General features: G+C 40.3%; 1 protein-coding gene across 1 annotated transcript in view; it reads right to left on the reverse strand.

Annotated features, from left to right (window-relative positions):
* Positions 1-13,290, reverse strand: part of FLVCR1 (FLVCR choline and heme transporter 1) — a 37,347-nt gene extending 24,057 nt beyond the window's left edge. The window contains exons 1-3 of the mRNA XM_026001091.2: positions 12,477-13,290; positions 7,426-7,570; positions 728-868 (exon numbers count right to left, since the gene is read on the reverse strand). Of these exons, the coding sequence (XP_025856876.2) occupies positions 728-868; positions 7,426-7,570; positions 12,477-13,214 (1,024 nt within the window). The 5' untranslated portion in view covers positions 13,215-13,290. The remainder of the gene's footprint in view (positions 1-727; positions 869-7,425; positions 7,571-12,476) is intronic.
* Positions 13,291-18,244: the final 4,954 nt, after the last annotated feature.

Genomic DNA, 18,244 nt, shown 5'->3' on the forward strand with positions numbered 1-18,244 from the left:
TTTGCTCTTATAGATAATAATCACTCACTATATTTTCTCTACTTCCTAGTTATGTATTTTAGGTTTAAGCTAACCAATGGAGGTAACCTGCAAAATTAAGAAAAGAAACTATGGGGAGCACCTGGGTGTCTCAGTGGTTAAGCATCTGACTTCGGGTCAGATCTTGATCCCAGAGTCCTGGGATTGAGTCCCGCATCAGGTTCCCCATTGGAGAGCCTCTGTGTGTGTGTCTCTCATGAACAAGTAAATAAAATCTTAAAAAAAAAAAAAAAAAAAAACAACTAGTGAAAGTCATCCATTAATGTCTAATTTTGACTGAGTAGTCAAAAATAGATGCCAGTTTGCACAGGGTCAGAGAAAGGAATTGTAGATAACATTCCCCATATGCTTATGGCCGCTAATAAAGGACTTAAAACTATGAAAACTCAAAAAAGAAAGTGATTGTCCATTTGAGATCTATTATATTATATTTTACAGATAGGTAAAAAATTCATCTTTAAGTTTTGCTTTTATTTTATTTTTTTAAGCTTTGCTTTTAGTTCAAAATTTAAGTTTATGACTATGTCATCATTATTTTTATAGTTAACAAACCTATCTCATTAAAGCTCAAACCAAAAAAATAAAATAAAATAAAAGATAAAGTTCAAACCACTAGACTAAATGAAAAGAATCCACAATGCTCAAAGTTTTATACAGAAATCAAAGAAAGTAAAAGAAAACCACTTACCGTATGTGATCAACAGAAGGACAAAAGGAATGTTTTTAAATAAGTTCCTTATTGATTTCTTATAGGAGTACTTAGCAGGAGGGCTGTTTTGAAGAACTGCTTGAGCCTTACTTGGTGGATATGGAGGTTTTTCTTTGAATGCTGGAAATACACATGGAAAGGTAATTAAATACATGCATCTTGCTTAGTGAGCAGACTAAATCAGTTTAAGCTTAAAGATGTAGTGAAAGTCTTATAGGGAGGCTGTTTCATTAATTTCTGGAGAATCTCCTCTCAGTTCTCTGAAACTGACTATAACTCAGAGGCCAATTCACATAACTTAACTGCAAAACCATCAATATATCACACCCTTGCCCACTGATTATTCCCTTTTTAGTTAAGCAAGATGAATTTTTGTTCTAGTAAGTATTCAGCAAATTCATTTCTAAACTTAGTTCCATTTGTAATTACAGTTAACATCAGCTATAAGCAAACCAATATGTTACTGAACTTTTAGAGGATTGTCCTGAGTTGGCAACTATTTTCTTTGAAGATCTGAAAAAAAAAAAATTTATCATCTGATCTATCTATACCTCTAGAATGGAAAAGGTCCAGGAGGATTCACGGGAGCAGAGCTCACCAAAAACACTGGTTAATTATGATATACTGAAAACTTATCAAACTAAAACAGACTTCTATTTTTACAGGTGTCACAACTAATTCAAGAGGAGACAAACTCATGAATATTTACTTTTTAATGTCCTTATAGCGGAGGACTGGTAGACATAAAATGTTTAAGTTGTTGCAACTCCTCCTCTTCAGTTCACCCTATCTGCTCCTTGCTCTGTTGAGGATGTCTGTTGTCCTTTCCTGAAAGTCTCTTTGTGTCCTATTTGAGATAGGAGATAGCTCTTTTGTTAATATTGGTAAGGTACAACTCACGCAATTGTAAGACAAAGTTTCAGAATGTAAAAACCATGCTTACAAGGTAGTCATGGGGATTGAGAAGGAGTCTTACGTCTCTTATTTAGGTTTTTATTTCCTCTGGTAAAGTAAGTATAAATGGCCCAGAGTTGAACTCAAATGCAAAATGAAAACAATTCTTACTAATCTTCAACTCCACTAAACCTTTTTTTTTTTTTTTTAAGATTTTGTGTATTTATGCATGAGAGACACATGGAGAGAAGCAGAGAAGCAGAGGGAGAAGCAGGCTCTGCAGGGAGCCCGATGCAGGACGCAATCCCAGGACCCCAGGATCATAACCTGAACCGAAGGCAGACGTTCAACCACTGAGCCATCCAGGTGTCCCTAAACCTATTTTCTGAAGAAAACCTATTTTCTGGTTATCTTTTAGTTTCAGGTAGTCATCTGCCCTATCAGACAAAATCAGGCCCATATCTGTCAGCTATACAGCACACTAAACCTGGTTTCAGTCTGTACAAAGAAAAGGAAACAGGAACAGAAACCCACTGGTCTCTGACCCTGTTTACTCTGCATTACTTCCTTCAAAGGATGAAATACGGCTTCTTCTTTCTCCTCTGAAACTGAGAAGCAACAGCCTTCTTTCTTCTCCCCCCAAAAAACGTGTGTTGATAAAATAATTAACTCTTGGGGCCCTGGCTGGCTAAGTTGGTAGACTATGTGTCTCTTGATTTGGAGTCATGAGTTCAAGCCTCATACTAGGGTACTTTTTTTTTTTTTTTTACAGGTAGAGAGAAAAGATAAATATTTTAATTTGTTTACAAAACAGCATTTTCATAAAATTTCTTTAAGTTATAGATATCTCTAGAGACCAGTTTCATTCAATCTGGAGGAGCAAACATGAGGGGATCAACAATGTTTTGAACAAGAGTCATTAAAAACAGTCATCATTGTCCTTAACTCATTCAGTTCCATGTTGTTTCTTTTTGTTCTGTTTAAATGCAGCTTTTAGTTCTGACAATTCATACTTTAGTTTTATGATCTCGGGGTGACCAGAGACCGGTATTTGTCAAAAGCCCTTTTTGTGAATCTTCTTGAAGCTGGACCATATTTTTGCAAGAGCATCAGAACAACACCTTGATAGAAGTGTGAACTCTTCTCACTGTAGCATTCCAGCTGTTCGCTCTTTAAATCTCAAGCCGAATTTGTAGGTTTTCAGGATGATTTGAAGGTTATCTAGGTAATTTGGTGGGGACAGGTGACTTGGGGATCCTACTCTTCCGCCATCTTGCCCTGCCTCCATACTAGGGTACTTAAACACATGAGTGCATATAATAATAATAATAATAATAATAATAATAATGTATGAAATGTATGAAAGCACATGTTAGTAGTAGTAGTAGTAATAATAATAATAATAATAATAATAATAATAATAATAAAATAAAAAACAACTATCAAAGCAGTTATTCTCCAAAGTAGCCAAATGATTTGGGGGCACCACATTCAAACTTTATCTTCCATGATAAATAAGAAGAAAATTTATTGTGTTTAGGACTACTTCTACTTTTTGAAATTAGATAACGATAGAAGGGATCCCTGGGTGACTCAGCGTTTTAGTGCCTGCCTTCCGCCCAGGGCGTGATCCTGGAGTCCCGAGATTGAGTCCCACATCAGGCTCCCTGCATGGAGCCTGCTTCTCCCTCTGCCTGTGTCTCTGCCTCTTTCTCTCTCTCTCTCATTAATAAATAAATAAAATCTTTAAAAAACAAAACAACAATAGAGTTCCCTGGGTGGCTCAACGGTTTAGTGCCTCCCTTCAGCCCAGGGTGTGATCCTGGGGTTCCAGGATTGAGTCCCACATCAGGCTCCCACATGGAGCCTGCTTCTCCCTCTGCCTGTGTCTCTGCCTCTCTCTCTGTGTGTCTCTCATGAATAAATAAGTATAATCTTTTAAAAATAAATAAATAAATAACATTATCTTTTGATTTCATTATTTGTCCCTGTATGATTCAAGCCGATATTCCACATATTAACTTATTACAAGACATGTATAAGTTTGAATACTGGCTCTGCCTCATATCTTTGTATAAGTCTGAAGAAGTCAATTTCCATCTCTCAACTGTAGCTTTCTCATACATAAAATGGAAAAACAAGTTGTTATGAGGATTATATGATATAATATATGCAAAATAATTTTGTAATTATTGAATGCTACAGAATTCAGTGTCATTTTCAGGAATACTTTTTTTTTTTAAGATTTAATTTATTTATTCATGAGAGATACAGAGAGAGAGGCAGAGACATAGGCAGAGAGAGAAGCAGGCTCCTGGCAGGGAGCCCAATGTGGGACTCAATCTCAGGACTCCAGTATCACACCCTGGGCTGAAGGCAGGCGCTCAACCACTGAGCCACCCAGGCGTCCCAGGAATACTTTTTTTTTTTTTTTTTTTAAAGATCTTACTCATTTATTTTGAGAGAGAGAAAGCACAAGCAGGGGAGAGACTCAGACTCCCCACTGAGCATAGAGCCTGATTCGAGGCTCGAGGTCATGACCTGAGCTCAAGTCAGACACTTAATGGATTGAGCCACCCAAGTGCCCTCAGGAATACCTACTTTTAAAAGTCAGAGACTTTATCTCAGGGGCTTGAAATTGTTATAGACTAAATAAAACATACTTCTATGAAAAGTTTACAATAGCAGCCAATATATAAATAACCTGAATATAAGAATCAAAAGTAGAATTATACATACATGTTATACACTATGTGTTTAAGTATTTTAACATTAAATATTTTGATTGCCATTGCTTCTGGTTTCTCTTATGTACCCATGTTAGTGAATCAGGAAGGTAAAGATTTTAATTTGCACACTTGAGTTAAGTGATAGAGTTTGCTGCCATCCTGCACAAGAAGAGCTTTCAAATACAACAGCATTACCACTTACACCAAAGAAGTTTGAACTGGAACAAAAACAAGACTAATTAAAAAATAAAATGGCATATTTTTATACGTTAACATTTTAAATATGGAGTTGGGGTACCTAGGCTCAAATTTCATCTTCAGTTATTTACTGTGACCATGGCTAGATTAAAACACTTCAATTCTGTGTCCTTCTTTTGTCATCTATCAAATGGGAATACTAATAGTACTGCCTTCACATGGCTATGAGGATTAGATGATATAGCATATATCGTGCCTTTAAACATGTTTGGTACTTACCAAACGACCAAATGGTAGAGGCCATAATTGTGTGGGGTATGGAGAATGAGGTATTAGTGTAAAATTCAGTGGAAGGTTTGGGTTAATTCCTATAAGTGCTAGATGGATTATATTCATCAGTAAGCTCCAGGAGATCGGGTAAGAGGGTTACATGGCATGAAGTTTCAAAACAGTATTTTGGAAAGACTGCTGAATACCAATTTAGTATGCATCATGTTGCTGAAAAGCAACAGCTGAACCAATTTACTTTATAAAATTTGGTTGGGCTTCCAAAGTATTTGTGGGTAGAATTTAGAGGGAAGTAGGATTATCTCTTAGTAATTAAGGACATTTAAAAAGTAGGAATTTTAAAAATAATCCATATCTTCCTCAATAGCAAATATTTGTATATAAGGAAAATAGATAATTTTTGTTTAAATGTCACAATTTTCAACCTAAGATATTCATGTCACAAATGTATATTACCATGCTTATATGTTTGTTATCGTAAGGTTAAGATTAGAGGCCACCAAGCAAAAGTTAATAGTGAGCCCTTTCTTCCCTGCTCCATCTCCACAGTCTAGTCAGAAGCTAATGAGTACATAAATAATAATGGATATGAATAGGTTTCCTTTAATTTCTCAAATAACACAGGGTGCTAGGTCAACAGTCACATCTATTATTACTGCCTTTTTGTCCCCTTCCTTTAAAAAATAAAAATCTTATATTTGTAGGCTATCATACAGATCTGCTTAACCTCATATGTGTCATATATATAATTTCACATATATAGGTATCTTACATAGAACCTGTTCTTTCATTTCTTCCAAAGAGACAAGTAATGAAAGACAATTAAAAAAAAAAAAAAAACCAAAGGAATTGATGTGAAGATAAATAAGCAATCCTAGGAAAGAGGATTTTATATTTTAATAATCCCTATTGCTACTAGAGGATCCTTTTTTGCAAAATATATATGAACTATATTTCATTTAGCAAATCAAATATGGCTACCAGGGAAGTAGTCTTAAGTTTATTTTTAAAAAATATACAGTTGACCCTTGAACAACAGGGGGGTTAGGGACATCAATCCCACACACAGCAGAAAATTCATGTATACTTTTGACTCCCCCAAAACTTAACAACTACTGTTGACCAGAAGCCTTACTAACAATATAGTCAACTGATGCCTACTTTGTATGTTATATGTGTTACACACCATATTCTTAAAATAAAGTAAGCTAGAGGAAAGAAAATGAAATCATAAGGAAGAGAAAATACATTTACAGTACTGTAAAAAAAATCCATGTAGAAGTGGACACATGCAGTTCAAACCCATATTATTCAAGGGCCAACTGTAGATTTCTTTTAAAACTTTGTTTAGCTGCTGAAATAGTACAGGAATAATTTGTCCTTTTTCCGCAGTCTGTACACAGCAAAAATGTCACTCCCTAATTGGAACAAAAAAAATAACCAAGAGTGGATTTGGCATGTAAGAATATTTTATATGCTACCAAAAGAATATTTTTTCATTATCTGAAAGGAAATTAAACGTATGGGCAGTTCATCTATGAAGGCAGTCTCTATCAAAATAGTCCTCAACCTACATGTCTTTGAAAACTAAGGATTTCATATCTGGAGATCATAAAATTTGAATTTTTTATTACTATTATGGCCATGGTAAAAATTAATCTATAAATTTTAAAACTCCAGCTATAAAAAATAAAAAAAACTCCAGCTATAATGCAATGTAATGTAAATATTAAGGATTAAGAGACGGCCTTTCAACTTTAAAGTTGCTTTCTTCCACGAATCAATTTAAGAGTGCCTAAAGAGCAATATTACAGTTATGTCAGCAACCATATTACTTAAAAAAACCTATATCCTTCTCCCTGAAATCAAAATTGTTTCCCATTAAGAATAAACTTGAAAAAGCAGACCTTCCCAAACCTTCTTCCAAATTGATGATGGCTGCTTGCAGCGGATTTTGACTGACTGCTTCAAGACACAGGCCCAGGCGAAAGAACTCAGTGACGGGTGGTGACAGCAGTGCTTTGCTGGAGTGGCCTAACAAGCAGACAGTTGCCAGTCTGAGATTCTGCTGAACAGCTTGCCACAGCCCTGAATCATTCACTGGTCAACATTTTCAGATCCAGTTAATTGTTAAAATGGGCATCCTTAGAAGGATTTACCATTTAAAAAAAAAAAAAAAAAAAGGTTGTAGCCTCTTTGCATCATTTCAAAAGCATGATAATCTGTTCCTGGCTATAGGAGCATAAGATGCAGAACATGTAGTGGAATATGCAAACAGGAGACAGGTTATAAGTTTGAAAGAACAGTTATCAGGGAAGAAAAGTTAGTAGTGATATAAATTAGATGAATTAGTCTTCAGACCCTTTATGATATTAAAATAGTAGCAGACCAAAACATACCTCTAGGGGCATAGCATTTGTTATCTGAACAAAAGTACAATAGCAAGAATGAAACAAGCAAATGGCACTGGAGATATTATCATAAAAATGTTCAGGATTAGTTATTTTTATTTTCATATGTTTGCCATGCATTTATCTATTTAAGCAATAGGGAAAATAATTTGCTTACCAATGACTGTTAAAAGACATAAAAATGTGGCGATGGATGATGTTCCATAAAACATAGTACTGATATTACACTCCAGAAGATCCGTGTTATTCTGTGTGTTGGGCACTAAAACTGGTGGTAGCAAAAAGCCAACTGCAGTTCCAAGCTGTAAAACAAATGATCCTGTTCATAGCTATTATTAATAAGAGAAAAAAAGCACATACTGGCAATCAATACAACATAGAGAAAACAGTTAGTTTCTTTATTAAGGTATAAGGTGTAAAATCTTAAAAAAAAAACAAAAAAAAAGGTGTAAGGTGTACATCCTAAAGCTCCATGTTCTGGGGTGCCTGGGTAGCTCAGCAGTTGAGCGTCTGCCTTCGGCCCAGGGCATGATCCTGGAGTGCCAGGACTGAGGCCCACATCGGGCTCCCTGCATGGAGCCTGCTTCTCCCTCTGCCTGTGTCTATGCCTCTCTCTGTGTCTCTCATGAATAAATAAATAAAATCTTAAAAAACAAAAAAAGGTGTAAGGTGTACAACCTAAAGCTCCATGTTCTGGGGTACCTCGCTGGCTCAGCTGGATGAGCATGCAACTCTTGATCTCAGAGTTTTGAGTTTGAGCCCCACACTGCATGTAGAGATTACTCAAATAAATGAATATTTTAAAAAATCCACTAGGTTCTAATTTTTTTTTTTACTGTACCATTAAAGGGTAGTTGCTGACAAACACCTTTCCTGTTCTACTAATTCCTTGTAGCTGAATAATTCTGCTGTAAGGATGTGTAAGATACAATCCTTACCCTTCAGATGCTTACAATCAAAAACAGGAATAAGAATATGCAGATGAAGGCTGAGAAAAGAGGACATATAGAATGGGAGAAAATATTTGCAAATTATATATCTAAGAAGGGTCTACTATCTAGAATATATAGAGAACTCTCACAACTCAACAGCAAAAAGGCAAATATCCAATTCAAGAATGGGCAAAGGACTTGAATACACATTTTTCCAAAAAAGATGCCCAATAAGCATGCGAAAAAAAAATACTCAACATCATTAATCAGTAGGAAAATGCAAATCAAAACCATAATGAGATACCACTTCATACCCACAAGGATGGCTGTAATTACAAAACAAACAATTGGAAAATAACAAACACTGGCAAGGTGTGAAAAACCTGCAACCTTTGTACACTGTTAGTAGGATTGTAAAATAGTGTGGCCCCTGTGGAAAACAATTTGGTAGTTCCTTAAAATATTAAACACAGAATTACCATATGACCTAGCAATTCCACTCTTAAATAAATATTCAAGGACAGCCTGGGTGGCTCAGTGGTTTAGCACCGCCTTCAGCCCAGGGCCTGATTCCTGGAGACTGAGGATCAAGTCCCTGCATGGAGCCTGCTTCTCCCTCTGCCTATGTCTCTGCCTCTCTCTCTGTGTCTCTCATGAATAAATAATAAAATTAAATCTTTTAAAAAATAAATAATAAATACTCAAAATACTAAAAATAAGTACAAATATCAAATATTATACATGAATATTCATAAGAGCCCTATCTGCAATAGCCAAAAGGTAGAAACAAACCCAAATGTCCATTAGTGGATGAATGGATAAACAAAATGTGGTATATCTATACAATGAAATATTATTCAGCCCTAAAAAGAATGAAATACATATATGGATGAACTTTGAAAACACGTGAAGTGAAAGACATCAGACATAAAAGGTCATATTGTATGATCCCATTTTTTAAAGAAATATTTAATTTATTTATTCATGAGAGACACAGAAAGAGAAGACAGAGACACAGGGAGAGGGAGACTCCATGCAGGAAGCCCAATGTGGGTACTCGATCCTGGTACTCCAGGATTACACCCTGAGCAAAGGCAGATGCGCCCAACCACTGAGCCATCCAGGCGTCCCCATATGATCCCATTTACATGATATATCTAGAACAGGTAAATCCATAGAGAGAAAAAGCAAATTAGTGGTTGTCTGGGGACGAAAGAAGGGTTGAATAAGGAGTGACTGTTTAGTGGGTATTGGGTCTTCATTAAGGGTAGATGAAAATGTTTTGGATCTAGATAGAGGTGATGGTTGTACGTTGTGAATATACTAAATGCCACTGAGCTATAGTTTAAAACGGTTAATTTTATGTGAATTTCACCTCAGTAAGAAAAAACATAAGGTTGAATATGATAATCACAATGAAAGAAATAAAACTAAAGATAGAGAACATTAAACAGGTAATAATGAGAGTGTGGTAAGTACAGTGATGAAGAGGTAGAGGGTGCTTAAGATCCGGATGATCATGTGATCTATCACCCAAATAAGAACACTATTCAGAGAGAAAGGGACTAAATGAGTAATTAACGTTTTTTTTTTTTAAGATTTTATTTATTTATTCATTGGAGACACAGAGAGAGAGGCAGAGACACAGGCAGAGGGAGAAGCAGGCTCCCCTTAGGGAGCCCAATGTGGAACTCATCCCCAGACCGGGGATCGGGATAATGAGTAATTATCCTAATGAACAGCTTTACACCTGGATTATCCCAGGCAAACTGGAACATACAGTCACCTTAGCTAAGAAACTGCTTTGAAGGAGCACCTTGCATAGACGTGGGGTTCAAGAAGTTTCTGGAGGAGGAAAGATTTGAAGAGATCGGAGTTAGCCAAGTGAAATCAGGGTGTTCTCAGCTAAGGGGACATCATGTACAAAGGAAGAAGAGACCATGACCTTGTGAGAAGGTGTAATAGTGGACAATTCCCCTCAGAGCAGAGGAAGAATGCAGATGTGAGGAATGAGGGGTGTGGATAGGAAAGGAGTAATAACAATATATAAAGATAAATATATCAGAGAATATATAGAGAACTCTCACGACTCAAAATATATATATATATATATATATATATATATAGATCGATCCCAGGACTCCAGGATCACGCCCTGGGTGGAAGGCAGGCGCCCAACCACTGCACCACCCAGGCATCCCAAGGGAAGAGTTTAAATTTTATTTTAGCGCTACGGGAAATCATTGGCGAGTCCAAAGCAGAGCAATGACAGGATCTGATCCATGTTTTAAAGGGGTCTCTCAGGTTAGAGACCGGGCAGTAGAGGTGGATGGTGAAAAGCAGGAATTAGACAGACTTGGGTATGAACGTTGCCACCATTTAGCTGTGTGATTTCTGAAAAATAATTTAATCTCTTCAAATCTCAGTTTCTGCGTCTGTAAAATGGAGAGACTAATGGTTCTTACCTTATATTGTTAAATTCAAGGGCACAATGCATGCAAAATACTTGGCATGGTGCCAGGTTCTTAGTGAGTGCTTAATAATGTTGAATATTACTATAAATGATCACTCCATAATCTAGGCTGAAAATGGAGGCCATGAACAAGTGCACAGCTACTGCAGCCAAGGAAGGATGAGAACACCAAGGGAGAATGTAGGAAGAAGGCAGAGGTGTGCTGAACATCAGAGGGATCCGCCTATGAGAAAGCATCTCCATTTATTATCCATAAATAGATAATCCATAGATACGGAGTTAATAATATTTCAGTCATGCTCAATGAAGTATGAATAGGGAATATCATTTTATAAATGAAAAACACTTTAAGAAAACAGTTCCTATCTAAACATATGGAAGCAACCAACAAAAATATCATAAATTATTTTGAATACATAACAATTAGATGCAAGCTACCCTTTCTTCTGTACTTTTAGAGAAAGATAAATGTAAAGTAATAAACATGTAGAGCTAGTCTTTTTATGGATCTTAGCTAAATCTTATTGTGATCTTGAAACAAGTATTAGATTGGAAGTAAGAGAGTAACATCCTTTTGTTACATAGCATGTAGGAATATAGGTATAGAGAGAAGTGAAGTTCTTGGTATACAGATTTTTAACTACATTCTCCTCAAGTTGAATAAACACTCAATACAATGTACATGAAGCATCACAGAACTCCAGATGCAAATTTTAAATGACAATAAAAGGATCAATCTGGGGACGCCTGGGTGGCTCAGTGGTTTAGTGCCTGCCTTTGGCCCAGGGCATGATCCTGGGGTCCCAGGATTGAGTCCCGCATCCGGCTCCCTGTGTGGAGCCTGCTCCTCCCTCTGCCTATGTCTCTGCCTCTCTCTCTCTCTCTCTGTGTGTCTCTCATGAATAAATAAATAAAATCTTTAAAAAAAAAAAAGGATCAATCTGCAATTACAATATACACACACACAATATTCTACTTAGTAACGTTACTGAATGCTACTGGAATTTGAACCTATGGTGTTAGAAGGATGAGGAAGCACTTTAAGGGAGAAATGGCAAAATAAGCCACCCTTTTATCATGGGTTCCATGATCTGTGATCTGTCTTGCACTTTCTTACTGTTAGAAATTGGTAAGTGGATCAATAATGTTGTGAAGCCTCTACCACCAGAACATTTATTTAGCTGTCATTTATAAGTGTCATGTGCTAGGCCCTCTGCTAACTGCTAATATGTAAAATTAAACAGGAGAGGGGCCTGACTGGCTCAGTTGGAAGAGTGTACAACTCTTGAGCTCAGGGTCCTAAGTTCTATCTAGCCCCACCTTGGGTATAGAGATTACTACAAAAAATAAACTTTAGAAAAAATAAATAAACAAAAACACAATAAAACAGGAGCAGTTCACACAGATCACTCAAAATGAGCACTTCCCAGAATCCAACAACCTTCCTTTTACAAAGAATACGCTGGGGGCAACAAAAACACCTACCCAAGTCTTATTGGTTATTACACTGATAAGTTTTCTATCATGTTAGAGATATAGGGGCCAGCTCGATTAATATTTTATAGGTAATCCTCCAAGCAAGATGATAAGTTGGTCATTTCAAGCTGGTTTGGAAGTTCTGTGCTTACAAATAAATCAAATACCATCTTTAATCCAAAACTGTTTCCTATCTTGACTACACATCTCCCCCTTCCTGCATTTATACACAACTGCCTCCTCCCTCTTCCCTCAGGAGGAAGAGGTCCTTTACCTGGTCCTCTAAGGAGCCGATTTTCGATTTTCATCTATCACTCTAGTTCTTACCTGATTGCCTAGCACGGCGGTGGCACAAGCTGTGGACACCTCCTTGGGCCCAAACCACACCGAGGCGATGCGGGAGGGCAAGCCGAGGATGAACACCTGGGCCACGGAGCACAGGCACTGGCCCAGCATGGTGACCCAGAAGAGATGCTGCTGGACACTGCCGCACTTGACCCAGGCGCCCAGGCAGTTGAGGCCGGAGCCCAGCAGGGCCGTGAGCCTCAGGCCTCTGGTGTCCAGCAGCCACGTGGCCGGGAAGATGAGGGGCACGTAGGCCAGCATGTACACCATGGACAGCCAGTCGATGTGCAGGAAGGAGACGCGGTAGAAGTCCCTGAAGACATTGCTGATGATGCTGTACTGGATCCACTGGAAGGCATTCACCAGCGAGTACAGGCTGAAGATGAGGAGCACCACGAAGCGCCGCGCGGAGAGCGCCGTCTGCGGCCCTCGGGCGCCCTTGGCCCCGGGGGTCTCCTCCCCGGGGCCCCCCGGCAGCAGCCGGGTCTGGGTCTCCTCCTCCGGGGCCAGCGGGGTCCGAGGCCTGTCCAGGGCTTGCACGGCGGCCGCGAGGCTGTCCCGAGACACTCCATTCAGGGTCAGGCAGCCGGCCTTGGGCCCGTTCTGCGGCTCGGCGCTCAGCTTTCCGGGGGGCTCGCCCCCCGGGACCAACAGGTACCCATTGGCGGGCGGGTGCCCGGGTGCCCCCGCTGCCCCCTCCTCAACGTCCAGCTTCGCCATGTCCCTGCGCTCCCCCGCGCCTCCTCGCTCCCCGGCCCTCCTCCTCCCCCTCCCTGCACCCCCGACCCCAACCGCTAGGCCCACCGCTCATGCAACCCTCTCCCAGGCCGAGGGAGCGCGGGTGCGAGCCGCGGAAGCCTGCGCCCGCTGCAGGGAGCCCGCGGGCGGAGGAGGCTCTCGGGCTCCGAGCCTACCTCCGGGCGGTCACCCCGCGCCGGGCCCCGCCCCGAGAGCGTGTCACCGCGAGTGACGGCCCGGCGGCCAATCAGCGGGCGTCCTCCCCCGGCGCGGGGGCCAATCGGGGAGCTCCTCTCAGGGTGGAGGCGGGAGCAATGTTTCCGGAGAGGAGGGAGGACCGCGGGCTTGCAGGTCGAGGCGGACGGTCCTCCGCCCCCCCGCCCCCCCCCCGAGGCTGCAGGGCTGCGGGGCTGCAGGCGGTGGTCGCGAGCAACCGGCCCGGGGAGACGGCGGGTGCGGGTGCGCAGAGGGTGGGCGCCGTGAGCGAGCGAGCAGGCGGGCGGGGGCCGCTCGGGGCTGGGAGCCATCGCCCTCTCCCCGCAGAGGGGCTCCCCTGGGGCCCGGTGGGCGCTCCCGCGGGGGGCGAACCTGGCCTCGCCCCGACTCGGCCGCCCGGCCGGAGGGAGCGGACCGGACCGCCTTCCCGAAGCTCGTGCTCCCTCCGCAGAGGAAAAACACCAGGAGGCATTTCAGCCCGGATACAGAGGTTTCTATTTTATTTTATTTTATTTTATTTTATTTTGTTTTATTTTATTTATTTTATTTTATTTTATTTTATTTTAATTATTTTTATTTTATTTTAATTATTTTTTATTTTATTTTAATTATATTTTATTTTATTTTATTTTATTTTATTTTATTTTATTTTGGATACAGAGGTTTCATCAGAAACCTCTCCTTGTGGGACTCCTGGGGGGCTCAGCGGCGGAGCATCCCCCTTCGGCTCAGGTCCTGATCCCCGGTCCCGGGATAGAGCCCCGCATCGCGCCCCTCCCCCGCCCCCGCAGGGAGCCTGCCTCGCCCTCTGCCTGTGTCTCTGCCTCTCTCTCTCTCTCTCTCTCTCTCTCTCCCTCCCCCCCTGTGTGTGTGTGTGTGTGTGTGTGTCTCATGAATAAATGAATAAAATCTTTAGGAATGAAAGAAAAGACCTCTTTCTTCCCTTGTGAAGTTGGAATCCTGCAACCCTGAGCGGACCCGAGGCTCCCCGCCCTCCCTCGGACCAGCCCCTGCAGTCCGCCTCGCTGGACGTGCGCAGCCGGTGGCTTCAGTGGGTTCCGGGTCCCAGTCTTGTTTGCTGTGTTCCAGACACTGTCGTGCCCTCCGGCATTAAAAAATGAAACCTGCTCTCAAGGGCACGTACACGTAGCCTTGAAAATCTTCTAGAGAAATGTGTGCCCCTGCTCCTGCTACTGCTTAGGCAACGAATTTTGAAACAAGGCAAACCCGATGAGACTCCAAATAGTTAAATCGAAACCCGAGGTGTCTAACTATGGGTGGTTTTTTTTTTTTTTTTTAAGATTTTATTTACTTATTCATGAGAGAAAGAGAGAGAGGAGAGAGAGGCAGAGACACAGGCAGAGGGAGAAGCAGGCTCCATGCAGGGAGCCTGATGTGGGACTCAATCCCAGGTCTCCAGGATCACACCCTGGGCCAAAGGCAGGCGCTAAACCGCTGAGCCACCCAGGCGTCCCTAACTAGAGGTTTAATCTAAAAAAGTGATGCAATCTAGAAGCCTTAAAACCCTGTATATCTTATTTTTAATGACTCAATATTATTATTTTGGTGATGTATATCTGATGTATGCCTCAGATATAGATATGGATCATATATATCAGACATCTCTCATACAGGTGAAATATTACAAAATCCTAAACTTTAAGGAATATGTACATTTCAATGTCTTCCTTAGCCACCCTATATAAACTGCCACATGCCACCACCAACCACCATCACCCAGTCCCCTCCCCTGCTTAATTTTTCTTCTTAGTGCTTACCACTATCTAAATTATCCTATATTTTACTTATTTTTTTTCTGGTTATTTTCTCCCTTCCCTCCCCACTGGAAGGTAAGCTCCATGAGAGTTAGTCTGAAAATTTATTGCTATTTCTTGAATGACTGCAGCTAACAAGCATTGAATTACCATAATATTTTAAATAATTACTTGCTATGTAAATGAATCCATTTCTTTTTTAAAAACATGCAAGTTTCCTCTGCAACTATGATTTTCTAAACATTTATTTAGATAATATTTCGCATTATTAAGCTGTGTTTTCTGAATGAACACATAACCAAATGTGGAATCCAAAGAACTTCAGTCTCAGTTAAGGAAGTTTAGCATTGGGGACCTGGGTGGCTCAGTGATTGAGCATCTGCCTTTGGCTCAGGTCATGTTCCCAGGGTCCTGGGATGAGTCCCGCATCAGGCTTCCCACAGGGAGCCTGCTTCTCCCTCTACCTATGTCTCTGCCTCTCTCTCTGTGTGTGTCTCTCATGAATAAATAAATAAAATCTTAAAAAAAAAGAAAGTTTCACGGTACATAAAGGTATTTTAAAAATGCCTCTGAATATTGAATAATAAGTTGTGCTGAATAATAAGCAATGTGATTAGTATCTTTTTCAGAAACCCATACGATAAACTTTTTTTTTTTAAAGATTTTATTTATTTATTCATGAGAGACACAAAGAGCGAGAGAGGCAGAGACACAGGCAGAGGGAGAAGCAGGCTCCATGCAAGGAGCCTGATGTTGGACTCGATCCCAGGACTCCAGGATCACACCCTGGGCCAAAGGCAGGCGCTAAACCCCTGAGCCACCCAGGGATCCACCTGTGAAACTTTCTACATAGCTCACAGAAAACCATCTAGAAAGGGCATCCAATGGGTACAATTTTAAATGGATTCTGCTTGCCCCAGTCATACCTCCATTCCAGATCCCAGGTATTTATAGTAAGCATTTAGATATCTGCAAACTTCCCACCCCATTTTCTGAAACCAGAAACTGGCAGATTATATTAGGCCTCACTTCCCCATTAGAGATTGTCTTCTGCCAAATCTGAAGGGTAATTTCCCTCTTTGCACAAAGGCAGCTTCCTGAATGTATTTCTGCAAGGAGGCCATTCTTACCAATTGTGTAGGCTTCTGTTTAGAAATAATTTGCCTTCTCTATGTCCTTAGCAAGAAGGATTAGGTTAAGAGTCCTCTGGGTATCCTGGATCTAAGCATCTAATTTCCCTCTACATTTTTGCCAGCTGGCACCTATACTACTCTCACCCACTTTGTTATTTGCCTTCCATGCCCATGGCAAAACTCTGTATCTGATACTATCATCATCTGTGTGGAGCAGAGCTTCAAGGGAGTTTAGAGTACTGGAGCAAAGCATATCTAGAGGCAGGCTACCTGGATTTGAATCCCAACTTTAGTACTCACTAGCTGCCCAAGTTGGGCAAGTTACTTAGCTGTTTTATAATAGTACATGCTTCATGTGATTGCTATTATGAGGAATAAATGAGTGAATGATGCCTGGCACATGACATTCTTAGTTATGGTTATTAGGTAGTTTATATAGTGGTTAGAGGCCAGGCTCCAGATCCAGTTGGCTTGGATTCAAATCCTAGCTCTTTTACTGACCAGCTGCATGACTTTGGACCAATTACTCTGTGCCTCAGTTTCTCCAACTAGAAAATGAAGACAGTCTTCTTCATGAAATTGTGAGAAATAAATAGCTAATAAGTACAAAGTGCTTAAATAGTACCTAATCTCTGATCTATAGTAATCAGTAATATACTCAATAAATGTTACCCAAAGCCATTATTATCAACACAAGTCTGCCCTCAATGTTATCTTATTCTTATGTTGTCTTAGATTTGACCCCATTTTGCCTATTGAAGCTTGCTTGCATTGTCCTGGGGTTACTCCAAGCTCTCTCAGACTGAATTTATGATTGTAGAGCCCTTCTCTAGAGGGTGCTTTGAGAATGTCCTGAAAGGACAGCACACGGTGGTGTATATTAACTACCGCTGGCCTAACAAGAGGTAAATTTCTTTCTTTATTTTTTAAGATTTTATTTATTTATTCATGAGAGACACACAGAGAGGCAGAGACATAGGCAGAGGGCAGGCTTCTTGATGTGGGACTCGTTCCCAGGACCCCAGGATCACGCCCTAAGCCAAAGGCAGACGTTCAACTGCTAAGCCACCCAAGCATCCCAAAAGGTAAATTTCTTTTTTTTTTTTCCCAAAAGGTAAATTTCTTATCAGAGGTGTTCAACAGTTGAGCAAACCACAATATCCAGACAACTGATGCTATCTATATTGGATCAGGTGTGTTGAGGACAGGATGCCAGAATTTCATAGGAAATTGAATTATATGGGCCTCCTGGCATGGTGCATTTGTTTGAGCATCTGACTCTTGATTTTGGCTCAGGTCATGATCTTGGGGTCATGGGATGGAAACCTGCTTTAGGCTCCAAACTCAGTGCAGGGGGTGGGTGGGGTCTGCTTAAGGATTCTCTCTCCCTCTTCCTATGCCCCTCCCCCCTCAAATGAATAAATCTTAAAAAGGAAAAAAAGAAAGAAAGTTGAACTATGTGAGATTCAAGATTTCTTTTGACTTGAGGGCACTTGATGGGATGAGCACTGGGTATTATACTACATGTTGGCAAATTGAATTTAAATAAAACAATTTTTTAAAGATTTCTTTTGACTCTAACTTTCTATGATTTATGAAAAGTAAAATATAATATTTCCAAAGAAAAGATTAGGCAAAATTTACATGCTTTGTTTGAAAAACTTCCGTAAGTAAAAAACGGAGGACAGAAAGAGTATCACCTTGTAGTATCATTCTAGTCTCTTAACCTTGCCTCCTCTGTCTTGAAGCTCCAATAATAGATACTTATTAACCAATTTAGGTATAAATCATACTTTATATCATATGTTTGGATGTATAAAACATAAACCTTATTCTCTTCCAGAGAGGATAGCCCTGGGAACATCACTTGGCTGGGAGTCAAGAGGAG

Source organism: Vulpes vulpes, chromosome 13 (genome assembly GCF_048418805.1).
Source record: "Vulpes vulpes isolate BD-2025 chromosome 13, VulVul3, whole genome shotgun sequence".
Lineage (NCBI taxonomy): Eukaryota > Metazoa > Chordata > Mammalia > Carnivora > Canidae > Vulpes > Vulpes vulpes.